The sequence below is a fragment of the Balearica regulorum genome, chromosome 15 (genome assembly GCF_011004875.1).
Source record: "Balearica regulorum gibbericeps isolate bBalReg1 chromosome 15, bBalReg1.pri, whole genome shotgun sequence".
Taxonomy (NCBI): domain Eukaryota; kingdom Metazoa; phylum Chordata; class Aves; order Gruiformes; family Gruidae; genus Balearica; species Balearica regulorum.
The window spans coordinates 2,991,614-3,017,412 of NC_046198.1; the positions used below are offsets into that span (position 1 = coordinate 2,991,614).

The 25,799-nt window shown below is 64.5% G+C and overlaps 4 protein-coding genes across 4 annotated transcripts in view; 2 read left to right on the plus strand and 2 right to left on the minus strand.

Moving 5' to 3' along the window:
• Positions 1-135: 135 nt before the first annotated feature.
• Positions 136-5,450, minus strand: RGS11 (regulator of G protein signaling 11). Its single transcript, XM_075767672.1, has 17 exons — positions 5,327-5,450; positions 4,562-4,658; positions 4,157-4,207; positions 3,962-4,068; positions 3,802-3,853; positions 3,660-3,718; positions 3,408-3,484; positions 3,206-3,287; positions 2,993-3,061; positions 2,308-2,337; positions 2,159-2,220; positions 1,795-1,908; positions 1,562-1,677; positions 1,050-1,137; positions 790-928; positions 643-725; positions 136-568 (listed from the first exon to the last, which is right to left on the minus strand). The coding sequence occupies exons 1-17, from the start codon at positions 5,384-5,386 to the stop codon at positions 442-444; spliced, it is 1,413 nt and encodes a 470-aa protein (XP_075623787.1). The 5' UTR covers positions 5,387-5,450; the 3' UTR covers positions 136-441.
• A 678-nt stretch (positions 5,451-6,128) lies between these two features.
• Positions 6,129-10,438, plus strand: ARHGDIG (Rho GDP dissociation inhibitor gamma). Its single transcript, XM_075767795.1, is given in 8 exon segments — positions 6,129-6,245; positions 6,248-6,422; positions 6,425-6,571; positions 7,830-8,018; positions 8,959-9,042; positions 9,125-9,201; positions 9,749-9,812; positions 9,897-10,438. Coding segments are annotated over 8 exon segments (1,038 nt in total). The 5' UTR covers positions 6,129-6,143; the 3' UTR covers positions 10,097-10,438.
• Positions 10,439-10,590: 152 nt separating this feature from the next.
• On the plus strand, positions 10,591-14,289 carry PDIA2 (protein disulfide isomerase family A member 2). Its single transcript, XM_075767793.1, has 11 exons — positions 10,591-10,907; positions 11,464-11,670; positions 11,971-12,104; positions 12,178-12,315; positions 12,396-12,512; positions 12,592-12,717; positions 12,804-12,998; positions 13,344-13,464; positions 13,637-13,818; positions 13,908-13,994; positions 14,155-14,289. The coding sequence occupies exons 1-11, from the start codon at positions 10,682-10,684 to the stop codon at positions 14,233-14,235; spliced, it is 1,614 nt and encodes a 537-aa protein (XP_075623908.1). The 5' UTR covers positions 10,591-10,681; the 3' UTR covers positions 14,236-14,289.
• A 2,185-nt stretch (positions 14,290-16,474) lies between these two features.
• The window catches only part of AXIN1 (axin 1), a 73,767-nt gene continuing 64,442 nt past the window's right edge, over positions 16,475-25,799 (minus strand). Inside the window, exons 7-10 of the mRNA XM_075767779.1 lie at positions 25,378-25,554; positions 23,943-24,188; positions 17,775-17,942; positions 16,475-16,936 (exon numbers count right to left, since the gene is read on the minus strand). Of these exons, the coding sequence (XP_075623894.1) occupies positions 16,810-16,936; positions 17,775-17,942; positions 23,943-24,188; positions 25,378-25,554 (718 nt within the window). The 3' untranslated portion in view covers positions 16,475-16,809. The remainder of the gene's footprint in view (positions 16,937-17,774; positions 17,943-23,942; positions 24,189-25,377; positions 25,555-25,799) is intronic.

Consider the following 25,799-nt stretch of genomic DNA (forward strand, 5'->3'; position numbering starts at 1 on the left):
GGTGCTGCAGGCAGGGGCAGGGGTTGCTGCCAGCCTCTGGGGACACAAATCCAGATAGGGGTGGCCACCACCATGTGCACCCCCCACCCGCAGCCACCTCCCTGGTCCCCCCCTCCCCGAAAACCACGGGAGCCGCAGCGTTTCCCCACAGGGGCTTTATTGTCTCTGCGGCTTGTGCCTGGGGTGGGGGGCTGAAGGGGGGTGACCCTGCACCAGGCCGGGTCCCCAAGGGAGAGGAGGGTGCAGGGACGTGAGCGGGGGCTGCAGGGGGGCCTGGCCAGGGGTGGGGGGCTGCCGGGGGGGGCGTATGGCTTCTCTCCTTCAGTGCTACTGCCGGCAGAGTCCTGCGGCAGGGCTGGGGCGTGCTGGGCAGGGGGCTGCGGCTGAGCCGGAGGGCACTGGGCCGGGGGGGGGTCCCACGTCGGTGGGGTACCGGGGCCCTCAGCTCTCCTCCTCGGGGACGGGGGCAGCCGCGGGACCCCTGCTCCTCTCCTCGGCATCGCCCGCTGGCAGGAGCAGGGCCGGGCTGGGGCTGGAGTGCCGCTGCTTGCGCATGAAGGGGAAGACCCTGCGGGCAGAGCGGGATCAGCACCGGCGGGGACCACCCCAGCACCCCGGGGGTCCGGCCCCTGCTGCCCTCACCGCTTCTTGGTCTCTGGGGGGATGACGGCCTCGGCCAGGAGGTTCCTGTAGAGCTCCGACTTGAGGAACCGTGGGTAGGAGTCCTGGGCGAGCAGAGGCATCAGGCTCCTGCCCAACCCTGCCCAGCCCTGCCCTGCCCTCACCCACCTTCTTCATCAGCATGTAGATGTGCATCTGGGCGTCATCCATCACGTAGCGGTGGGGCGTCTTGATGCCCTCCAGTGTCCGCTCCATGGTCTTGCTGTCGATGTTCACCCAGCGCGTGGCCCCGGGAGCCAGGAACTGCCTGGGGAGTTGCAGCCGGTGGTGGGTACCCAGCCCCACAGTGGGATGTAGCACCACGGTGGCCTGGACCCCCCCCCAAACCCCAGCCCCCCCCCCCAAACCCTCACCGCGCTGGCACTCACTGGTAGATGGAGTCCACGATCTCGGGGATGCGGGACTGCTCCCCATAGCGCAGTTCCTCACACGCCTCCCAGAAGCTCAGGTTTTCAGCTGGGGAGGGGGACATGGTGTTGGGGATGGGGACATGTCCCCCCAGGTCCATGACGCAGCCAACTGTGGGGCCAAACCCCCTGGGATGGAGCCAGCTGGTGCAATGTGGGGTGGTGGGTCCAGGGATACTGGGACGTGGCAGTGGGTCGGGGGGGGCAAGGATGTGGTGGTGGGTCAGGGGGCTGCCAGGGTAGGTTGGTCAAGAGTTACTGGGGTGTGGTGGTGGGTTTGGGGGTGCCAGGATGGGGCAGTGGATCAGGGGGTGCCATCACAGGGCACTGAGTCTGGTGGTACTTGGACATGGTGGCGGGTCTGGAGGGTGCTGGGACAGGTTGGTGAGTCTGGGGGTGCTGGGATGGGACGATGGGTTTGGGGGTGCTGGGATGGGGCAATGGGTGGGGGGTGCGAGGCTGGGGCTGCTCACCGCTGAACTCCTTCTTGAGGAACTCGAGGAGCTGTGCCCGGCCCAGGGGGTCGGTAAGGAGCTCACTGAAGTTGAAGCCCCAGCGCTCCACGCGCAGCTTCGTGGGGGTCGGCACCCTGTGGGTGACACCGGTGTCAGGGCTGGCAGCGGACAGCCCATGGCTTCCTGCACGACCCCGCACCCCGTCCTGCGGGTTGGGGCCGAGGGCTGGCAGCCCCTGCGTGGGTGCTTACGTGGGGGCATTCATGGCCCAGTACGTGGTGTCGTCCGTGATCCAGGGGTTGCTGGGCAGGCAGCCAGACATGATGGGGTCGTGGGGCACGTACTGCTCGTTGAACTTGATGTACCTGCCAGGAGCCGGTGGCTGGAGGCGGCCAGGGCCACCATCCCACCACTGCCACCGTTCCTGGCCACCGTGGGGACGTGGTGGGGACGCGCTCGGGCTCTGCGATGACCCCAGAGCCTCGGCTCCGCTCCCCGCCGAGGGCGATGGCAGCACGGGTGCTGTGGTGCCAGCGGCCGGCCGCAGCGATGCCACTGCCCCTGTCACCCCGATGGGGACCCTGCCCGCGGCCGGGGCGGCCGCCAGCCACTCACCCCTCGAGGCAGATGGAGGACTTCACCCTGGTCCTGGCCATGGCCTTCCTGCAGTACTCGATCTGGGGCCGGCCGCGGGGGAGGTGTCAGGGGTGCCCGGCAGCCCGTGCCCCCCCCGGGAGCCACCCCCCGCCCCTCGCCCCGCTCACCTCCCGCTTGTAGTAATCCATGTTCTTGGTCTGCAAGAGACGCGCGGGGCCGGGTGAGGGCACGGCGGGGCTGGGACATCGTGCCCACCGGCTCTGCCCAGCACCACTGTGGGCAAGGACCCAGCATCCAGCCCCCCTCTTTGCCTTGTGGCCACCCCGTGGCCCATCCTCGTGGCCTCCGGCCTCATCCCCACACCCCTCCTGGCTCAGCCGGCGCAGCCCGCGGGGTGAACCCCGGCATCCACCCCCCCCGCCCCGGCATGGCACCGGCCCCGGGTTAGTGACACTTACGTGGGCAGAGGACACGGCACAGGGCGCAGAGGAGAGAAAGCGGGTGGTTAGTGAGGAGGGGCTGGGCGGGGGGCTGCGGCAGCGTTAGTGGGGTGATGACACGGGGAAGGGCCCAGTGGTGGCTGTGGGCACCCCGGGGTGCCAGGACTAGCACGGAGGGTGGTGAGTGCACAAGCAAACACAGGGACTCCCCAGCTCAGCCGGGGCGGGGGGACAGGCTGGACACACGGATGTTAGCAGAGCTGGGGCCCCCCCTCCCAAAAATCTAGGCACAGCCTGGGGTGGGATGGCCGGACACCCGCTGGGGCAGCTCGGCACCCCAACACACATGGGTGGCTGCACCCTGTGCCCGCTGGCAGCCCCGGGGGTGCCCGGCCCCCCCCCCCCCACTCACCAGCTGGACACGGGTGGTGTGGCAGTTCCTGCGCTCAGGGCCCTGCTCCAGCACGTTGGGGGCTCCCGGCTGCAACGAGAGCATCGCGCCGGGGCTGGCGGGACCCTTGGCTCTGCCCCCCGGGCCGGGGCCGTGTCCAGTGCCGGGGTGCTGCCCAGGGCTGCACCCGCCAGCCTTGGCACCCCTCTCCCCCCACCCCCAGCCCGTCCTCACCGGGGGCCGGTTGACGAGCCAGTACGCCTGCTCTTGGCAGTCGATGACGATGCGGTCGCCCTTCCGCCGCTGCTTGGCCGCCCTGCCCATGCAAAGGCAGTGGGGAGGCGCTGGCATCCTGCCCGCCCGTGCCAGCACCTAAGGGTGCTCCATCCCCGGCATCTCCCAGGCTGCAGCGGTGCCATGCCGTGCCCGCACTCACCGGAGCTGTTCCCGCGCCTGCATCACCACGAAGTCCCACGTGTGGTTGATCCGCTTGTGCAGGAGGTTGTAGTTGTCCTGGGGAGTGGCAGTGTCACCCCCGTGGGCCCAGTGTGACACGTGTCCCCTCACCTGGCTCTGGGTCCCGTCACCCCACCAGCACAGGCTGAGCCCCACGGGTGACCCCCCGCTCCTGGATGAGCTGAGACCCCCCCCCCGAGCTCATCACAGCTGTGAGGAGGGCACCGCTCACCTTCTCGTGCTCAACCAGCTCGCCCTGCTTGCGGATGTTCTTCTTGGCCAGGTAAATGGCTGCAAGAGGAGCGGCAGCACCTCAGGCGGAGCCAGGAAGGGGCCGCAGCCCGCGCCGGTGCCAGCGGCGCGGTGGCACCTACCGTAGTCCAGCTCCGTGGCCGGCCACTTGGTGCTGGTCCAGAAATAGGGGGTCTGAGGAGAGGGGGGAGAGGCTGAGGCACATGCCGCGGGGTGCCATGGTGCCAAGTTGAGGGGGGTCCCGGGGCTGCGGCAGCACCCGCGCTGCCGGTGGGGCCGTACCTGGAAGCGGTAGGGCGACTCGTCCGCCCGCAGCACCAGGCTGCGAGGGTCTTTGAGGGGGTAGATGTAGCCGTGCTTCACGATGAGGTTGCCAAGGTGCAGCGACTCTGGGGGAGCAGGAGCGGGGGCTGCACGGGGGGGGCTTGGCAGCCCCAGTCGCCCGGTGGTGCTGGCCACCCACGGCGAGGCACTCACCCTCCTCGGAGATGCCATACTTCTGGATGAGCCACTCCACGATGTCATTCCCTGGGGACCGAGGCAGCATTAGTGGGGTGTGATGGGGTCCCCCAGACCGGGCACGGGAAATTCCCAGGCTGGGGCACCCCGGTGCGGCAAGGCGGGCGCCGAGGGGGTCACACAGGGTGACGGGGGCCCTGCTAAGGACGTGCTGGGCCGCCCGCCCCAGAGAGTGCCCGCCCTGCTCAGCCGATGCATAATTGATCCCAGCTGCAGCGCTGAGCACCCGTGGATGCGGGGAAGCGAGTGGCGCCGGGTGACACAGGGCTGGGTGCTGGGTGCAGCACTGGAGCTGCCCGGGGAGCACCCACACGCCTCCCTCACCCCACGTGCCTCACAGGTCGCCCCACCACAGGGACCCACCTGTCATGGCATGGGGGATGACGGTGATGAGCAGGCGCTGGTTCCTCATCTTGATGCCCATGTCGGGGTCCTGCATGCTGACGATCATCCGCTCCATCTGCCGGGTGAGCACCCACCATGCTCAGCCCCCCGGCCGGGGGCACCGGGCTTGGGCACAGCCTGGCTCCCCCTGCCCTGACCCAGGGCACCCTGTGCCCATCCCAGGGTCAGCCCAGCACCCTGCAGCTGGACCTGGGCACCCTGTGCCCATCCCAGGGTCACCCCGGCACCCTGCAGCCGGACCTGGGCACCCAGCAGCCGGGTGAGCGTGCGCTGCTGGAGGTGCGGGCACCCAGCCTGCCGGCATCCCCTGGCCTGGGAGCCCCGGTTTTGGGGACCGAGCTCTACCGGGGCTGTGGCCGCACGCCGGGCCGGGGGGCAGGGGCTGAGCCCGGAGCTCCCGGGTGCCGCCCGTGGGTGTCCCCGCGTGGGGCGGTGCCCCGGGGCCGGGATGGTGCCCGCTGTCCCGCGGTACACGGGGTGGTGCTGGCACCCGGTCCCCGGCGATCCTGACCCCCCCCCGTGCCGCCGGCGGTGCCCGGTGCCCGATCCCCGACGCCCGCGTTGCCCGGTGCCGTGTCCGGTCCCCACAGTCTCAGCGCCCGGTCCCCGCGGTGCCCGATCCCCACGGTGCCAGTGCCCGGTCCCGGCGGCGGTGCCCGCCGCCCGAGGGGGCCGGTGCGGGTGGCAGTACCGGTACCGGTACCGGTGCCGGTGTCGGCTCACCTTGCGCAGACAGGGCATCTGGAGGCGGCGGTGCCGGCCGCGGGGGCCGCCGATGGTCATCGCGGGTGCGCGCCCCGCACTGCTCCGCCCGGCCCCGCCCGCTCCCGCCCCGCCCGGCCCGGCCCGGCCCGGCCCCCCCCTCCCCGTCGCTGCCGCCGTCTGCGCCGGCCGCCCCGACGGGCACCCCGGTACGCGGCGGCCCCGAATCCCGGCCCCCCTCGGTCCCTGGTGTCCCCCCGAGACCGGCCCTCGCCCTGCCCACGGGTCCCACGGACCGGCCCGTTGCGGCGCGGCCCCCCCGCACCCCCACCCCCCCCCCCGCCGCCCGGGGCCGCGGCTCTGCCGGGGGGGGAGCGCAGGGCTGGCCCCGGGCCCTCGGGGGCTACCACGGCCGAGCCGGTGGGCCGCCGGGTGCAGGCGGCGGGGGGAGAAACACTGTGGCTGTTGGAATGGCGGGGCGGGCAGGGCACGGGCAGGGTGCCGGCAATACAGGCAGAGCACGGGCAGGGTGCAGGCAGGGCGTGCGGGGTGTCGGCAGGGTGTGAGCAGCGCGGAGTGAAGTGCGGGCAGCGTGCGGGCAGTGCGGGCAGGGTGCGGGCAGCGCATTCGGGGTACGGGCAGGATGCTCGCGGGGTGCGGGCAGGGTGCTGGCAGCGCGGACAGGGTGTTGGCAGGGTGCGGGGGCCGTGGGCAGGGAGCGGGCAGGGAGCGGGCAGCGCGGACTGGGCGCTTGCCGGGTGCGGGCAGGGAGCGGGCAGCGCGGGCAGGCGCTGCGCGGGCGCGCACGGCGGATGAGCTCACTGCAGTCTCGCCGCCCATGAGCGGCGGGGCTGGAGCCGCCCGGCGCCGAGGGGCGGGGGCGGGCGGGGGCGGGCAGCGGAGCCGCCGCGTCTGCGGGAGCCGCCGCCGCCGCCCCGCCGGGCCGCGCCGGGCCAGCGCCGGGGAGCGCAGCGGGAAGCGCCGGCGGGGGGCGGGGGGGGGGGGGAGCGCGGCGGCGGCGGCGGGGAGCGCAGCGGAGCAACCGGCATCGCCGAGCGCGGGAGGCGGCGGGCGGGAGGAGCGCGGCCGAGGGCCCCGGCGGAGCCGCCGACACCGGCAGAGCCGTGCCCCGGGCCCCGGCAGCGGTCGCCCCGCCCGGCCCCGGGGGGCGCCGGGCCCGGCCCGGCCCGGCCATGCTCGGCCTGGATGTGTGCGAGGCCGGCGGGCAGCTGCTGGAGCTGCTCTGGCTGGCGCTCTGCTACCGAGGTGAGCGGCGGCGGCCCCGCGGCTGGGGGGGGGGGGACGGGGATGGGGACAGCGCCTGGGTGCCCGGGGGGGGGTGGGGGTGGGGGTGTCATCGCCGGGGGGGGGGGGGGCTGGGGTGGGCATCGCCCCGGGGCGGGCATCGCCTCGGCTCCCCAACAGGTGAGCATCAGCCCGGGCACCGGGGGCGTTTGGGAGCATCACCCCAGGCCCTGGGGGACCGCAGCATCCCGGGGGGGCAGGGGACCACCCAGCCACCCCCCCCCGCCACCACCTCGCATCCCGGCCTGTGGCACCCTGCGCACACCGCGCTGTCCCGCAGCTCACGCCGGGCTGGGCGAGCCCCTGGGCGGGTGCGTCCCTGGGGTGGGAGCCAGCATGGCCAGGTGCCACACGCTGCCGTGACAGCCGGGCACCCCGGGGTGCAGGGCCTCTGCTTTCGCTGGGGGCCCAGAGGTGCAGCAGGGCCATGGCTCTGCACCCCGGTCACCACCGCTCCCGGGGGACCCACACAGCTCGCCCTGGGGGCTGAGCGCGGTGGCACCTGCCCCAGGCTGTCCCCCCAGCACGTCCCCAGGGACGGGCTTTCCAGGCGCTTTGGGGAGCTCAGTGCTTGCAGTCAGGAGGGCGTGGGGGGGCGATGCAGCGGGCAGGGCAGAGTCAGGGGCCATGGGGACGTCGCCCACCCTTGTGCCCTCCGGCAGCCTGGCACTTACCGGAGCCACCGTTTGCCCCAGAGCTGGGTTTTTTGTTGGTTTTTTTTTTTGTTGGGTTTTTTTGTGTTGTTTTTCTCTGCAGCCGCTGGTGGTTTGGGTTTGGGGTGGGAGATGGGGCTGGTGGCTGCCCACTGGGGTTGGAGGGGGCCACGGGGTGGTGACAAGGACCTCTCCGGGTGACGGGGTGTGAAGCACGCCTGCAGGCCGCAGTGGGCTGCAAGCACCCCCTGGACTGTGCGCACCACGTAGGCACCAGCTTGTGTTGCTCCATGACCGTGCGGAAATGCAGCCGGCGGCAACGCCTCAGGTCTTAGCTGTGCCACCGGGCCCGGGGGACACAGAGCCTGGCGGCATCCCCATGGCCCCGAGCGGGGGGGGGTTGGGGGCAACTCGGCTGCCCCATGGGGGATTGCCCCCATCCATCCGTGGCGCGTCCCCGCTCGGCCAACCCCCTGCCCATCAGTGCCTGCGTGTCGGGGGGTGGGGGGGGGTGTCCCCCAGGGTGTCCCCGGGGCGGCAGGACTGCCACCGCCTGTCCCCCGCAGACATCATGGCTGACAAGGAGGGGGTGACGCTGTCGCTGGAGGAGGAGGAGGAGGAGGATGCCGACGTGGCCCTGGCGTACAAGACGCCGGAGAAGAAGAGCCTGCGGGAGATCCAGGAGCTGGACCCGGGGGACGAGAGCCTGCGGAAGTACAAGCAGGCGCTGCTGGGTGCCATCCCTGCTGCCGTGGGTAAGGCCGGGGGCTGCCTGCCGGGGCTGGGCACCCCGGCACCCCGGCTGGAGGATGCAGGGTCAGCTCAGGCATCCCCAGCACCCGTGGGACATCCCCAGCAGGGAGGGTGCGTCCCGACTGGCATTGCCCGCAGGTGCTGCCTGTACCCCCCCACACCTCTGCGGAGACCCCGGCATCCCCCTGCCGATAGGGAAACGGCTGCCCGGGGACCCCGGTTGCCTTGGTTACGGGATCACCGCTGCAGTTTCCATAGGAACAGTTACAAGGGACCGGGAAATTCATTGGGATGACAGAGACAGAGCGAGCAGCTGGGAGGGCTCGGGGTGGCACGGGTGTCGGTGCCCAGCCGATGCCCCCTGCTCCCCATGGCACCCACAGTAGCCACCCCAGCCCGGTGCTGCCCTCGGTGTCTGCGGGGCCCGGGGTGCTCCACGGGCCCAGCACCCCGGTGTGCTGGCTGATGGGTGCATGGCAGCTAGGGAAGGGGTGCGTGTGCAAACCAATGGGGTGCATGATGTGTGCACGATGGGGTGTCTGCAAGCTGGGGGAGGGGTTGTGTGCGGGCTGGTGGGGTGCAAGCTGCCGATGGGGCGAAGGCTGGGCTGTCGGGGTGCAATGAGGCCAGCGCCCACTCGAGCGATGCCTTTGCCTGCGTGTGTTGCGTCCTCCCCGCCCGCCTCGGCCCGCTCCCGAGCCAGGGAGCATCGCACCCCGAGAGATACCCGTGGCTGGGCCCTCTTAAACCTGGCCTTACCCCAAAGGTGGTGATGCCAAGGTTGGGGCCGGCCTGAGACGCCTCTGATCTCCTGCCCGGCACCCCCGCCATGGGCACCACGGCCCTTCACGCCATTACAGAGGGCGCGGGCAGCCCCCAGGTGCCGGCAGCGGTGGGCTGGGCACGGGTGGGTAAGGTCTGCGCCCTGCCGCTTGTCCCTAGATGCCAGCGTGCCCAACGTGCAGGTGACGAGGCTCACCCTGATGTGTGAGCAGGCGCCGGGGCCCATCACCATGGACCTGACAGGTGAGTGGTGGGGGCACCCATGGAAGGAGGAGGAGGAGGAGGAGGAAGGGGTGCCAGGCTTATGGGCCATCTCCCTGCACAGGAGACTTGGAGGTGCTGCGGGGCCAGGCCTTTGTGCTGAAGGAGGGGGTGGACTACAGGGTGAAGGTGTCCTTCAAGGTGAGGCGGGTGCATGGTGCCCCATGCCCACTGGCTGGCAGGAGACCCTGCCCGCAGTCCTTGCCCCCTGGGGTCCCTGCCCGCACACCCCAGGGTCCCTGTCCCATCTGGTCCCTGCTCTCCATGGGTCCCTCTTCCCATGTGTCTCCATGGGGTTCCTTCTGCCCCCCCGCCCCGGGCTCCCTGCTGCCTTGAGGCACCTGCCCTCCACCCCTCACCCCCGGGGTCCCTGCCCCCACGGGGGTCCCTGCCCTCCTGGGTCCCTGCCACCCCGGGAATCCTCGCTGCACCCAACATCCCTGCCACGCCAGGGTCCCTGCCCCCCCCCAGTCCCTGCCCCCCCCCAGTCCCTGCCTCTCCCGGGGGTCCCTGCCTCTCCTGGGGGTCTCTGCCACCCTTCATTGTGCCCGAGAGGCAGGATCCTGGAGGGGGGGGTCAGGACGGGGTGTTAATGGTGGGTGCCCCCCACCCACGGCCAGGGGTCCCCAGGGCTGGGGGCACCCTGCCGTGGGGCAGCACCCATGACACCCTTACCCTCTGCCCGCAGGTGAACAGGGAGATTGTCTGCGGGCTGCGGTGCCTGCACCTCACCTACCGCCGGGGTCGGCCCGGTGAGTGAGGCCAGGGGGGTTGGGGGTGGGGGGGGCGCTGCCCCAGCACTGCTAACCCATCCCGCCTCTCCCCTTCTTGCCCAGTGGACCGCGACGTCTTCATGGTGGGCAGCTACGCGCCGCGGGCCGAGGAGTACGAGGTGGTGACGCCGTCGGAGGAGGCGCCGCGGGGCTGGCTGGCACGGGGCTCCTACCGCGTCCGCTCCCTCGTCACCGATGATGACAAGATGGAGCATCTCTCCTGGGAGTGGGGCCTCTGCATAAAGAAGGGCTGGGAGGACTGACCCCCCCACCCGCACCCCGGTGTCCCCCCTCCCCTCGCCAGCTCGGGGACACGGTGCCTGCCATCCCAGGGGACACCTCGCCGGCGCCGCCGTGCTCGCCCCGGTTGTGTGAAGGGTGGGTGGGTGGGTGGGGGGGTTCCTTAGCGAGTGGGCGCCCGCGGTCGTGGTCTTCGCAACCAAAGTTATTTTTAATTGCTGTTTTTTTTTAAATACCAACACCCGCCTGGTCCCCGCGGCATCCCCATCGCTGGGGCCGGGGCCGTGACCCCGTCGTGGCGGCGCCGTGCCCGGTCGCAGGCTGTGCTCTTCCATTGCCATTAAACCCTACAGACTGGTCTCTTACTGGTGTGTCCGTGCCCCCGTCGGCTCTGCCCGGGCTCCCCCCCGTCCCCGTCCCACTGGCAGGGCCAGGTTCCCTGTGGGGACGGGAGGCCGGAAAACGGCCACCTGGTCCGGCTGCCTTATCGGCGGTGCCGGGCAGCCAGTAGCGGAGGGCCACGAGCCCCAGGGGACCGGCACCACCCGCCCTGCGGCCCTTATCTGGGTTCTCCCCTGCCCCCCGGCACCGGCTTTGCCTGCGGCACCATGCGGGGCTGCGGCGCCCGGCTGGTTTGGGTGCTGGTGCTGTCGCTGGCCTGGCTGGGCCCGGCGCTGGGGGGTGAGGAGGAGGATGGGGAGGTGGAGGAGGAGGAGGAGGAGGAGGACGAAGTGGCCTCGGACGAGCTCGGGGAGGAGGACGATGTCCTGGTGCTCCACGAGCACAACTTTGCCCGTGCCCTGAGCGAGCACCGGCTGCTGCTGGTGGAGTTCTGTGAGTGCCCCCGCTGCGGGCAGGGGTGCGGGCAGGGGCCTATGTGGGGATGGGTGCGGGCAGGGGGTGTGGGCAGGGGCACAGGCAGGGGCACGGGCGAGGGGGTGGGCAGAAGCAGATGTGGGCAGGGGCACAGGCAGGGGCATGGGTGCAAGAATGGGGCACAGGGTGGTGAGGGGTGTGTGGGCAGGGGTACAGGCAGGGGCAAGGCTGTGGGTCAGAGGGGCAGGGGCTTGGGGCATGGGACGGGGACGTGGGACAGGGACACAGGGCAGAGGTGTGCGGCGGGGAACGTGTAGTAGGGACATGGGACACAGCAGGGACACGGGGCAGGGACACAAGGTGAGGGGGGAGGGACACGGGCCGGGATGGGGATGGGCAGGGGCACGAGCTGGAGCCCACCAGGCTCACGCAGCCGTTACGTGCCCCGGCCACCCGCCAAGTCCACCCTGGGGACTGGGACATGGAAAAGTCAGGTGGGCGGGGGGGGGTGTGTGGTGTGTGCGCGCGCGGGGTGTGTGCTCTCCTGGCCGCCGACACTGTCCCCTGCCTGCAGATGCGCCGTGGTGTGGGCACTGCCAGCGGCTGGCCCCCGCCTTCGCCCGGGCAGCCGCCGCGCTGAGGAACGAGTCCAGCCCGGCGCGGCTGGGCAAGGTGGACGCCACAGCTCAGACAGCCCTGGCCAACGAGTTCAACGTCACCTCCTACCCCACGCTCAAGTTCTTCCGCAATGGCAACCGCACCCACCCCCTCGCCTACACCGGTAGGGCCGTGGCACCCACCAAGAGCGACGCCGGGGCAGGTTGGGGTGCAGGGGTGGGTGACGGGGTGACCGAGAGGGCTGGCAGTGTCCGGATGGTGAGCGGGTGGCAGTGCGGTGATGGCGGGCAGGTGACGGCAGGTAGTGCCACGGCGTGACGGTGCGTGGGTGACCGGAGCCGACGGCAGAGCTGTGGCAGCCTGGTGATGGCAGACGGGTGGCCGGGGCTGATGGGATGGGAGGAGGGTGGCAGCCCGGCGAGGGGTGGCCGGGGTGATGGCAGGGCCCTGCTCCACGTGACAGGACGTATGGACACCGAGGGCATCGTGCGCTGGATGCAGCGCCGGGCCGGCCCCAGCGCCACGCTGCTGCAGGACGCTGACACCGCCGCCGCCTTCGTTGGCTCTCAGGACTTGGTGGTCGTCGGCTTCTTCAAGGTGGGCTGGGGCAGGTGGGGGCCGGATCAGGGCCGTGGCCATGGCCGTGGCTGCTCACGGGGTGGCCACACAGGACCTGGGGAGCGAGGCAGCCCAGGCGTTTTACGATGTGGCCAGCGAGGTGGTGGACATGCTGTTCGGTGTGGCTGAGGCAGCTGAGCTCTTCGAGGCGTACGGGTTGGCAGCCGACACTGTCTGCCTCTTCAAGAAGGTGAGGGGGTGTTGGGGGTGGGGGTGGTGAGGCCAACTTGTTATCCCCCCCCCAGCCCTCACCACCCCCCACCTCGGCAGTTCGACGAGGGACGGACAGACTTCCCTGTGGACCCAGAGCGGGGGCTGGATGTGGCCGAGCTGACCCAGCTGCTCCGCGTCCACAGCCTGGAGCTGGTGACGGAGTTCACCAACGAGGTACGGCCCAGCCCCGGCCACATCTCCATCCCCGTGAGGGCCATGGCCCACTGGCTCTCACCCTCCTCCTCCTCCCCAGACTTCTGACCAGATCTTCGGTGCCAAGATCCCCCACCACATGCTGCTCTTCCTCAACAAGTCATCATCAGCGCAGCTGGCGCTGCGGGATGGCTTCCGGGCAGCTGCCGGCACCTTCCGGGGCAAGGTGAGGAGGTCCCATGGCAGGGACGTGGGTGGGGTGTGTGTCGCTGCAGGGCACCCCAGCCTCAGTGTCACCCATCTTCCACCCAGGTGCTCTTCGTGGTGGTGGACGTGGCTGGGTACGGTGCTGATGTCCTGCCCTTCTTTGGCCTGAAACCCGATGATGCCCCCACCCTGCGCCTAGTCAAGATGGAGAACAACCGCAAGTACCGGATGGACCGGGATGTCTTCTCGGACACGGCCATACGTGCTTTTGTCCAGGCAGTGCTGGATGGCAAAGTGAAGGTGAGGGATGTGGCGCCATGCCAACCAGCACCAAGGATGCTTCCCTGTGGTGAGCGGTGGGCTGTTAACTCTGAAGCCTAATGATGGCAGTTGTGTGGTGAACACGAGCCACCTGCTTGCTGGTGCTTGTGCTGCCAGTCCTGAGGATTTGGGGGGGGGTGGGGGTTTCTTACGGAAAAGGAAGCAGGAGACCCTCAGTGTGGAGCTACACAGAACTGGGATGGCAGCAGAAGGGAAGAGGTGCTCTAAAGGAGCACCCCTGGCTGCAGGCTGGGGGCCCGTTGCCCCCCAAGTGCCTGTGCCCCATGGGGGCCCTGACACAGCTCATCCTCGGTGTCCCCACAGCCCCACCTGCTGAGCGCGGAGCCCCCCAAGGACTGGGACACACGACCCGTTAAAGTCCTGGTGGGGAAGACCTTCGAGCAGGTGGCGTTCGATGAGACCAAGAACGTCTTTGTCAAGTTCTGTAAGTGCTGGGGCCACCCGTGGCCCTCCACGGCCTCTGCCCTGGGGCTCAGCCCCCTGCCGCGACAGCCCCCAGCCCCGTCCCCAACCCCTCGGCCAGGGGACGCTGCACCCTGATCCTGGCAGAGCCCCGGTCCCCTGGCTCGCCCCCCGGCACTGCACCCATCCTGCAGATGCACCGTGGTGCTCCCACTGCCAGGCGATGGCGGCTGCCTGGGAGGAGCTGGGCGAGCGCTACAAGGACCACGAGAACATCGTCATCGCTGAGTTGGACGCCACGGCCAACGAGCTGGAGAACATCACCATCAACGGCTTCCCCACCCTGCACTACTTCCCCGCGGGGCCAGACAGGAAAGTAGGTGGGGGCACCTGGGGGCACCCCGGCTCTGCCAGCACCCGGGGCACAAGGTCACCCCTCGTCTCCCTTCCATCCCGTGGCTCCAGATGGTTGAGTACAAGAGTGCCCGAGACGTGGAGACCTTCTCCAAATTCCTGGAAAATGGGGGGACGCTGCCTGAGGAGCCACCTGCGGTGAGTGAGGTTCCCCCCACCCACCCCAGGGCCGGGGACCCCCCACCCACTCCAGGGTGGTCCCCAGCCTCTGCTGGGTGGGAGGACGGATCCTGCGGGATGGGGATGGGGACAGGGAGCGGGTGTGTGTCCGTCCGTGCCTCACCGCTGCCTTCCCCAGGTGCCGGAGACCCCGGGGAACAGCACGGGCAAGGAGGAGCCGAGTCCGCTGGGGACGGCCGAACCCCGGGATGAGCTGTGAGCCCCGTCCCGCTTGGTCCCGCTCGGGTGCCTGCTATAAACAACCTGGAAACAACGCGGGCTCTGGTCTGTGTCTGTGGCCCTGCGAGCAGCACGTCTTGGGGCGCACCCACGTGTCTCGGGGACACAGCAGGGCTGGCAGCCACCGTGACGGGCAGCTGAACCTGGGGGGGGGTGTGTGTGTCTGCCCTGCCCATGGAGGGGGGGTGCTGCCAGGGGCCCTCTGCCTCCCCAGGGGTGCTGAGCCAGCGCAGCCCTCTCCGTGCTGCTTGTCCTGGCAGCCCTGCGGTGACACGGGGCGGCCGAGGCCACAGAGGACACGGCCTGGGGGGAGCCCAGCGCTCTCCACGCTGGCCCCTGTGCTGGGCTGCCGGGGCGCGGGTGACAGGGCACCATCCGGTACCGGTACTGTCCCCTTCCTGGCTCCCAGGCCTGGGCTCCGCAATCGTGTACCAGGCCCAGGAGCTGCCGGCACAGCTGGGGAAGGCAAGAAAAGCCCAACACGGGGCTCTAAACGGTCCCCTTAAGCCTGGCTCACAGCCTCTGGGACCCCTCAGCATCCCCCAACCCCCCCCAACACCATCCCCTCCCTATGGGCCTGCTGCGCCCAAACCCTGGGCAATCCCCCCAAACCCTGGGTGACCCCCCCCGGGGCCGGGACCTGGCTGGCTAGCCCTCGAGGGAGCCCGTGGCCACCCCAGCCCCACCACGTGCCAGAGCAGGGCCCTTCGCCTGACCTGCCCCATCCTCCGGCCACCGGAGCCCGGGCGTCTGCTCCACAGGGAAGGAAGAAAGCAGCAGGCGGTGGGACGTGGGATTTTATTTCATTTTATCCAAGTACCTTTGAAAAGATCATTGTACAAGTCAGCACATGAGAACGCAGAGGAGACGTTGCTGGGGCCGCGCGGCCGCTGTACATATTTACAGGGGACCCCCTGAGAAAAAAAGGGGGAGACGGAAATCCCGGGCACGTTAACAACCTCACCAGATACAACACCATCAGAACTTAAAAAAACAGGGAGGAAAAACGCTCGTAACGCTGTTCCTGGGCTGAAAACGATTGCAGATTTTGCTGGACTTCACGTAGTGTATAGACAAGTCACAGAACCGTGTTTTAAAGGCACTCGGTGACATATACAACAGGCTGAGTTGCATCCTGGCGCGGTGCCATGGGGTCCCCGGCAGCTCCAACGCGCTGCCGCGACCGAGAGCAGTGCCGGGCAGGGCGAGCGCTGACGTGGAAGCCCCCCCGGCTTCGGGGGCCACCCTGGTGCCTGCGGGCGGGTGAGGGTTGGTCTCCGAAGGAGCCGGCGCAGAGCCACGGCCGTGCCGGAGCAGGGCATGGCCCAGACTGGCAGGGCTGAGGGCAGGGTGGGGGGGCATCGGCGCAGCCCCCAGCTTTCTTGCGGCCAAGTAAGCCCAGGAGGCTTCCCAGGGTGCTGGCTGCCCACGGGCGACCTGGCCCTACGTGAACTCCGCTAACCGGCACCGACAACCCCCCTTGCTCTCGGCAGCGGGCTGCAGTGCCCTCACACACAGAAGCCATAAAAAGACGGGGGTTTTTTTTGTCCTCAGATTTAGTGTCTCATCAGTTCCTTCCCCTACTAAGTTTCTCCTAAACAGAGTCCCCCGACCAAAGCCGGAGCTCAGCACCGGGAGCTTGGGCACGTCGGCGCCAGGCACAGGGGTGCCGTGCCGGCCCTCTGCAGAGCTGCAGCACCCTCCTGGGAGGCGAATCCTTCTCCAGGGGCGGGGGGCACACGGGGAGGGATGAGCGCATTGGCCGTGGGATGCCAGCGCCCAGCCTGCCGCCCCCGCTCCGAGCCACTTCTCGCACCCGGGGAAGCCCCCAGCCCTGAGAGCTGGCGCCGACCCTTCTATCCCTCGGGGACTTACTTGGTCGCAAGAAAGCTCAGGGGGAAAAAAAAACAAACCAAAAACCATCCTACCATGTCCAGCAGCTGAGACTGCCAGGGAGACGAGAGACCGACTCTTTCCGAATGGCTCAATGCTCTTCGGCGGTGAACTGGGACCACGGCCCCTTCGGAGCAGGGCCGCCCCCTCCACGCTGCGGGGGGGGGCACAGCAGCTCTGCCCCTGCGGCGCTCCGAAGCCATCCACGCCGGGGGGCTGGGGCAGCGTGCCGTGAGAGCGAGGAGCAGACGGAGTCTGACGGATGGCTGTACACTTTGGGCGAGTTCTGCAGTACCTGTATGTTTTACATTTACATAAGAGCACTGTGACATTGGAAATATTTTCCTTTTATTACAATATATCAAAAATATGCAGCTTTAGTAAACAAGGTCATATTACACTTTCTAATGCACTGTACAATGCTACATTACACTCATATTCGGTATGGAGAGGGAGCCCAGGCTCCCACTGGCAGGTTCATGGGGTGAAACGGCGTCCACCGGCAACCCGGAGCTTGCCCAGGCTCCGTGCCGGAGCAGGCTGCCGCCCCGCGCCCTGGGCTCGCCCGAGGCGGTAGCACCGCCAGCGTTCGCCCCAGGCCCTCTCCTCCGGTCCCAGAGTCTTTCACAGTCCTGTCCTCATGCCTCGGCAGCCCTGGAGCTTAGTCGATCTTTTCCACCTTCCCGATGATCTTCTCTTCGAAGATGGGCAGGATGGTGTCATCCTCCCGCACCTCCTCAAAGACTACACCACAGTCGAACTCGTCACTCACTTTCTTAAAGTAATACCTGAAAAATCAGAAACGTGGGGGCAGAGAGGGGAAAAAAAAAAAGCAGGTGAATGGTCATGGAGGCACCACGCTTCCCAAACCTGAGTACAGCTCTTCCATGGCCCTGAGCTCATGGCGGATGGGGAGCAGCTCCCCCAGCCGTGGAGGTACCCGGGGAGGTACCCGGCCACGCTTCTGCCCCTGCCCTCACCCAGTGAGCAAAAAAAAAGAGCGGTCAGGATCTGTGCCGGCATGCTCAGGAGCTCCAGCCCTGAATCCAAGCCCACTCAGAGATCTCCCAAAAGCAGCGGCTGAGGCACCCGTGTTGGTGGAGCGTTTCTAGGTAGGCTTTCCCATGGCAGCTCCTACTTGGAAGGGGGAACTTGGAGAGACACGCACCCCATGCCTGGCAGCTTTGGGGCCTCGGCAGGACCCAACCTCCCTGTCCCCAGCGGAGGAAACTGGGGGGAGCTGAAACAGCTCTGGAAATCAGAGGGCTCCCCACAGCATCCCTGAGCGCTGCCTGATGCTGCTCCTCACCAGCCCAGGACCCCGCAGGGCAGCTCAGCAGCTTTGTTGAAGGTGCAAACCATGATGCAGGATGTTTCTGCTACAAAACCCAATCTCCCTCATCCCTGTAACCTGCCTCTTCAACAGCCAAAACGCCTTGGTCGTGCTGTCACATCCCCATCACCTGCGGGAGCCCTCCCGGAAGGCTCCAGGAGCCCCCCTGACCTGCCTCCACCACGCTCCTTTACCTTGGAGGGGGCAACACCGCTGCGTCCTGGCAGCGGCACCTACCAGGGGGTCACTGACAGCCTGCTGGCACCATACCGCATGCGGGGAGCAGCCCTTACCTGTAGTTCCCTTTCTTGGTCAGCAGCTCCTTGAACTGTCCCAGCGTCACCACGCGCCCTTTGACGAGGGTACGGTAAGGGATCGGCTCTCCGCAGAAGTAGTAAGCGACCACGATGTTCTCGCATGGCTGGGATGCGCCGCTGCCTGGTCTCTTCTGGGGCTTCAACCTGCCGTGCAAAAACACAAGCGACCTGCTGAGTATCAGCCCACCTGCCAGCGTGGGCAGGCGTGACAGCCCGTACCTGCAGAGCCCGGACGGAGATGCTGAATTAACACCCAGGGCCCTCAGGAGCATCCTTTGCTCCAACCACCAGCTCTCGTGGCACGCAGCTGCACGCCGGGGCCGGTGAAGGAGCGAACGGCACTTGGAAAGGCTGGATGAGGCCAGACGGCAGCCACAAGGAGGGGGCAGGTCCTAGCTCAGCCCCTTTGTGCTGAAGAAACTCGTCCCCGGGCTTTGAGAGGAGATGGCCCTTCCTGCAGCACCGCTGGCTCGGGGAGTCGTCGGTAAGCTCCGGGCAAGGCAGAGCACCCCAAACCCATGGCAGAAGACCAAGGTCACCATCAGCTTGTGCACGCCGAGCTTGGGATGCGTGCGTGAGGACGATAAGGCAAACGCTGCTCAGACCGCTCTGGATTATTGCCACCGTGGCCAAAATAGCTCAGCACTGCTTTCTGCTGACCTACATCCGCAGGGCGGCGCAGACAGGACCGATCCTGCTCCCCGCGCCTCCCCTGGGCACCTCTCCCAGCGTAGAGGGAGGTCGGAGGGGATGCAGCTCCCAGCGGGACGTGCCCCAGAGGCTTCGCTGCCCGCGCCCTCCGTGCAGGGTGGCAAGGCAGCCGCCATCCCCAAAACCTCAGTGAATTTTAAATCTCCTGTGTTTTCCTGACTCTCCGGATGTCGGTCTGGTCTCCGTTCCAGCCCACACACTGGGGTTCTGCTACGTGGTGCCATCACTAGACCGAAAGCGTCAGCCCAGTCCTAACCCCATTTTCAGAAGCAGACAAAAGTAGCAATAATAAAAATCAGGGTACTTTGCCCTTCTGTAGAGCCTTTCATCTGGGGTGCCGTAAATGCTGCACAAACATTGCAGCAGCCTACACAAATTGGTAACTTGGCATGTGTGGTCTAAGCCAGAGGCAGTCTTCTCTTTCAAAGTCACATAAAACAAATTTGGCAGCTTAAAAAAATTATTTAAAAAGCACGCTGGATAAAAAAGATGATTTTGTATTTACATGACTGGAAAGTTGCTATAAAAAACAGAATTTGCCAAGCACATGAGGTAATCACAGTTTTGGAAATGACTCCGACCCTAACCTTTAAACGTTGGCTCGCAGGCAGAGCACCTTTTTAATGGCATGCCCACGTAAACATCGGCATTGCAAACCGAGACCAGACACAATCTTTTCACCTCTTTCTAAAGGCATGAGAGGTCTAAAGTTCAACTGAACAACCCTCCTGGTGCCTGCTCCACCTGGGAGACCTTTGGAGAAGATGCAGCATCCTGAGAGGCGAGGGTCTGCTCCTGGTGCCAGCAGAGCTCTCGGAGCCTCTCCCATTGCCATATCAAAGCACAGGATGCCCTTTAGCTAGAAAAACATTCAGGAATTGAATCATCCTTGGAAAAAAAAAAAAAAACCAAGAAAAGAGGCATTTAAAGGAAAAATGGGCCATAAATTCAGGCAAATTCTGTGAACTCTGTGAGCCAGAAGTTAATTGAAGGGGTTTGGAAAACCTCAAAGTCCCTAAGCTTCTCTTGATCCTGCTAGAAACAAGTCGTGACTAAGAGAGAGCTGCCTGGGGACCTGGCACCCGGGGACCCGGGGACACAGCTACGTGCCCCGCGCAGGCGGTAAAGCCGGTTCCCCCGGGGCTGCTGTGCTCCTTAGCCTGGGGAGCTGGAGAGGACCCCCCTGCCCCAAGCTCAGCCATGGTAGAAGCAAGAGGGGCACCAAGCCGGTAGCTGGGAGCCTTCCTCCTCCTGCTTGCCTAATTCACCCCTGAAAGGCCGTTTCTGCAAGTGCTCAGCCCGGCTCCAGCGCTCACCTCTTTCCAGAGCAGAGATGTGCCTGAAAATGATGCCTGAAAGCAGAAACTCTGCACTGTTTCACAGAGCTAGAGTTAAACCCAAACGCCACGGGTTTGGGTCCCCCGCTCTTGCCATAAATCAGAGCAGGGGTGGGCGGCTGCGGAGCTTCCCGGCTCCTGGGGCCGAACAAGGCTGCGCAGCGGGACCGGCCGGCCGGGAGCAGGACACACACGCAGCCTGAACCGCAGCCATCTGTCTCTAGCAGGCTGAAGGAGGGCTGTTGAATAAGGAATCACTGAATATGTGATTTTCCAAGAGTGTCTCTCAGGAGAGCAAGACAACACAACTGTCTCCGCTATCGTCATTGCCAAGAGATCTCCCGAGACCACGGCTTACCCGAACAGGCCACCAGACGACGTCTGAGCTCTGCCTCATTAAAGCTTCCACCTGCCCCCATCTCCTGGGTGACGGTGTGACCCAGGAACACTGCCAGGTACCACCACCCTGCCCCTTTCTGGGATCAGCTCCCTTGGCTGCATTTATCACACACACAAGGGAACGGCAGCGCTCGTCTGACTGCACTGCACTACCCCTCCTGATTTTTCAGCCGTGTAACCCAGCGGTGCCGTGATAGGGAAGCTACGTCTGGGTTAGAGCACAAATCCGACCTCGCTGCGACACAGAGGTGAGGCACCCAGCTCGCTCCCTAGGGCTGGAGGGCTTTGGAAAGCCCAAAATGCACCCAGCAGGTGTTACCTTGGGAGGTGTCCCAGCAACCAGCTCTGCTTCTCTTCCAGGCTTGGCTCAACCCAATTAATTCCAAACTAAGCTCATGCTAACGTTCTCTCTGCTTGCAAAAATCTTGTCTCTGAAAAGCTGGTAGTAATTACTTCATCCAGTTGCGAATATAAGTGAACTGTGACGCTGAGCTACAGAAAATGGCTCAAAACCTGGCTGTATGCACAAGAAACCTGATGGTGACTGGGACACAAATGCCGGGCACACTGGATCTGCAGGTCATTCGGTACCGGTCACTTAATCCTGCACTGCTTCCTAGCAGCAGCCATCTCAGAGATCAGTGTCCCTCCAAATGCTGCGGAATAGGGAGAGAAAGGCTTTTTCTGCAAGAGAAGCGTGATTTCTGGAAGCATATTGATGATTCCCAGTACAGACACCTCCTTTATCTCTAGTGGGGCAATGCTGGGGCGGGAGCGGGGCTGCTGGCACCCCCAGCCAGAGCAGCGGGCGGTTAGCTGGGGAAGGTCACTGCTGGCCAGGGCTGTGCCGGAGGAGAGCGGCTGGTGAGCTGGGTAACCGTGCCGGCAAGGTCAGCCTGGCCAGACAAAGCTGGCACGGTGCGTTCTCCTCCCACAGCCAGCTCGAGCCAGTGCCTGAAGGACACCTCCGGGCTCACCTCCAGCCCCCCTGCCCTGCGGCTGCCCCAAGGCTGCCAACGAACCTGGGCACTGGCTCCAATTTCCCAGAGCTCTCTGGAGCTCCTGACTGAAATGGTGTTTTCACGTTAACTCCCCTCTCTGTTTCTCCTCAGCTCCCCAGCCAGCTTTGGGCAGCCCCTCTCAGAAGAGACTTGGGGTCTATTTTCAGGCAGGCTCCTGTGCTAACCATAGCAGGAGCTCTCTAAAAAACTGGAGCACCCAATCCTGCCAAAACCCAGCAGACAGATTTCACCATCCAGAACCCCCTGGCTCCCTGGGGACCACTGCATCTTCTTGCCTGCTCCATGGCACATTTGTTTTCCATGAGCAGTTCCCCCCAGTGAACACGGCTCCTTGGTTTTCCATGCATGGAGCAGGTCGGGGGGATCCCCCATCGCCAGGAGAAGAGCCAGAACTCGCGGGGAGGCAGCGAAAGCAGAGCAGCCCAGAACTGGGACTGCTCAGCCTGTCCTCCCACTGCTCTGCACAGCATTTAGAATCTTTAAGGTTGGAAAAGACCTCTAGGATCATCAAGTCCAACCATCAACCCAACATCACCATGTCTACTAGACCATGTCCCGAAGTGCCACGTCTACACGCTTTTTGAACACCTCCAGGGACGGTGACTCCACCACCTCTCTGGGGAGCCTGTCCCAATGCCTGACCACCCTTCAGTGAAGAAATTTTTCCTAATATCCAACCTAAACCTCCCCTGGAGCAATTTGAGGCCATTTCCTCTTGTCCTATCACTTGTTACTTGGGAGAAGAGACCAACACCCACCTCACCACAACCTCCTTTCAGGTAGCTGTAGAGACCCATCAGGTCTCCCTCAGCCCCCTCTTCTCCAGGCTCAACACCCCCAGTTCCCTCAGCCGTTCCTCGTAAGACTTGTGCTCCAGACCCTTCACCAGCTTTGCTGCCCTTCTCTGGACACGCTCCAGCACCTCAATGTCCTTCTTGTAGTGAGGGGCCCAAAACTGAACACACTATTTGAGGTGCAGCCTCACCAATGCCAAGCACAGGGGGACGATCCCTTCCCTAGTCCTGCTGGCCACACCATTTCTGCTACAAGCCAGGATGCTGTTGGCCGCCTTGGCCACCTGGGCACACTGCTGGCTCATATTCAGCCAGCTGTTGACCAGCACCCCCAGGTCCTTTTCTCCCAGGCAGCTTTCCAGCCGCTCTGCCCCAAGCCTGTAGCGTTGCCTGGGGTTGGTGTGACCCAACGGCAGGACCCGGCACTGAGCCTTGTTGAACCTCATACAGTTGCCTCGGCCCATCGATCCAGCCTGTCCAGATCCCTCTGCAGAGCCTTCCTGCCCTCAAGCAGATCGACAGTCCTGCCCAACTTGGTGTCATCCGCAAACTTACTGAGGACACACTCGATCCCCTCGTCCAGATCATTGATAAAGTTATTAAACAAGACTGACCCCAAGACGGAGCCCTGGGGAACGCCACTTGTGACCGGCCACCAACTGGGTTTAACTCCATTCACCACTACTCTCTGGGCTCGGCCTTCCGTTTACCACAATGCTATGGGGTTCCTACAAAAACTACGCTTACAATACATGCCAAAGTATTATTAGAGTATTAATTGCATATGCATATAGCCCCGGTCGGTGTTTCCAAAGTGTGTATCTGCATTTAGACATTTCTGGGGAAGATGCATAATTTAGTATTACTATAAATGACTCTCCTGATAAACACTATCCAATTACACCAGCTGAAGGGCAGATTAAATAAACTTGGCTTAACCTGACTTGGGAGAGCCCTCTAATTACCTGGCTTTCAATCAATGCTCTGACATAAATACATAGAAGTCTGCTACATGGTCACTGCAAGCAAAAATAATTGGAGCTCGGCAATTCAAAGAGCTTCTTTTTTAAATTACATTTGTGTTTCTAAGAGTCAGATGCCAAAGTTTCAAGTTTTCAGAATACAGCTACAAAGCTGTGAAAGATTTTTAATGGACAAAGTGCTTTTAGCTGTTAACAGTAATTATCTAACATTTTCAAAACACTTTTTATCTGAGAGATCCATGTGCCTTGCAAATAATCTTCCCTGAAAGATAACACAGGAGCAGGAGAATCAGCTCCGCAACAGGCGCTGAGCCACGGAAAGATGCGGTGACTTGGATGGGGCCGTGCAGCGAGTCGCTGGTGCAGCGGGACTACAGTGCAGCGCTCCCACCCAGATGCCATGAGCAGCCTTTGCCGGAAGCCCGCGGCAGATGTAGACAAAGAGCAAATACGTATTCTTATTCTGCACTTAATTTTGCTGCATCCTGCTGAATTCTGCTCCTGCACCAACCTTTGAAATTCTCATGCAAGTGAAAGAGCCGAGAGTCAGCGAGTACCGGAGGAGAGAGCTCTCCCATACCATGCCCCTTCTAGACACGCTCCCCCTGCCCAGCTCCTCCTCAAGTTCTCAGCAGCCCCTTCCCCACCCTCCCAAGAGCATTTCCAGCCTTTCCATCCACAAACCACAAGCCCAAACCCTCAAGGTGGGTTTTGGCATTTGCACCACCATGTTAGAGGGACTGGGGCAGATTTCTCTGACCTCTCTGCATTGGCCTCCAACCAGTTGGTGCTGGGAGCTGGAGACCAGAGCAGAGGGCAGTGGACATCTCCCTCAGCTGCCCACCTTGACAGCAGCTCCCCCTTCCCTCCCACGCACAATCAGACCCTGTCACCATACCTTTGTTTAAGGGGGAGTTTTCCAGCCCTTTTTTCCTCTTCCTCCAACCTCCTGCGAGCTTCTTCCAGCTGGGTGAGAGGGTTGGGGGCTGGATTGGGTGGCATGGTAGGATCTTGGATGAAGGGGTGAGAAGGCTGGACGACATTTCGGAGTTGGGCGCTGACCCACGGATGCACCGCAACAGGTCGCTCAATGGAGAGGGGTCGGACCATATCATGGGACAGCTGCTTCTTAGCACCTGAAGAGCTACACAGAAATACAAAGGTTTTACACAGGGCACCGAGCCGCTTTGGACAGGCAGACAGTCACTCCCAGATGGACCTACTGCTCCTGCAGCTGGACATGGGTACCGCTGGGAAGCTCCTTACAGCATGGCTTCCGAGGGAGAGAGGAGCACCATCCACCTCTGAGAAAATTTCAGGACAGCAAGTCCTGAGACATCAGGGTGAGCAACCCAACCCTGACACAAAGCCCACGGATCTGTTTAAGGGCTCTCATCAAGTGCACGATACATAAAAATCAAACCAGCAAAAGGCAGCTCCACCACTTGTGACGTTCCCCCAGAAGATGCCCTCCCACATACTGCTGACGTTCCCAGGCTGGGAGCCTCTCCGTGAGCCGCTGGTCGGCATCTCCAGGGAAGGGGATGTTGCAGGGATGCGCTCATCCTTCCCCAGCTCCAGCGGCAGAACCTGCTGCCCGACTTCACGGTGGCCTGGCACTGCCCGTGGCTCTGGCACTCGGCCCCAGCTGCCTGCAGCTTAACCCGCCCTGGCCTCTACCGTCAAGCAAGAGAAGAAATCACCAGCAGTTTCACCGCTCAGCCACCAGCACAGCTGCACCAGCGGGGACAAGACCCCAGACAACACCCCGCAAGCATCGCTTTCTGCCAGAGACTGACCAGACTGCGATTAAGGATCTGTGCCCGCAGGAGATCTGCTTGGCTCCAGAGAGATTCCTGAGACAGTCACGTCCTTGGCTCCGCTCTAGGCAGGCGAGGCCATCCCAGAGGATGCTCCCAGCAAGCCGAAATGCTGGGCAAGCCTGAGCCGTGCTAAACTGCTTACTCAGGACCAATGGCTCCAGTGCAGCAGGTCCTACGTTTCTATCAGCACCTTGCAGGCGTACCAGGCATTTATATACAGCAAATGCTTAAAGGGAAAATACTGCCTACTGTGTGCCGCGTTATCCACCTCAGAAACACAGCAGCAATTTGTGAGATTCCCCTGGGGCTGCAACCTCCCCCCCTCCCCGTGGTCACAAATCATCCTTCAGAAAAAACAGCCCTTCCCGAGCAATCCTCAGTCTCCAAAGGGTCTAAACCCCTGTGCCTGGTGGATTCTCATCTTCCCGAGGTCTCCAGGAACAAGGCAGACTGATGGACAGCTTTGTGCAGGGGATGCAATACAACAGCCCTTGCTCTACCAGCCCTTACCCATGGTTTGTTTTCTTATGCCTGCTGATCTCCTTCTCTCCTTCTATGATCCACTGAAGGATCTTCTGGTTTCTCTCCATGTCTTCAGGAGATCCTGGCATCTCATAGTTGGCACCATCACTTTTCCCTGAATCGGTCTTCTTAACATTTCTTTTTGAGAGCAGACTTGCTTTCCCACTGCAAGAACAAAGCTTGAGATATTAGCGCTTTGCCTAAGCCCAACCACCGCAGACCGTGGCAGAGGATGGACACGTCTAGCTCCAGACATGTCCAGCCCTGCCGGGGTCTGGTGCTCCTGCAGTGCCGATGTGGCCCTGGCTGCCTTCCACAGCCCCCTGGCTCTACCATAGCTCAAACCAACCGTGCCGCAGTTGAGGCTGAGCGCAAGACTGGCTAGACCTAGGCACGGCAGGCTTCTCCGT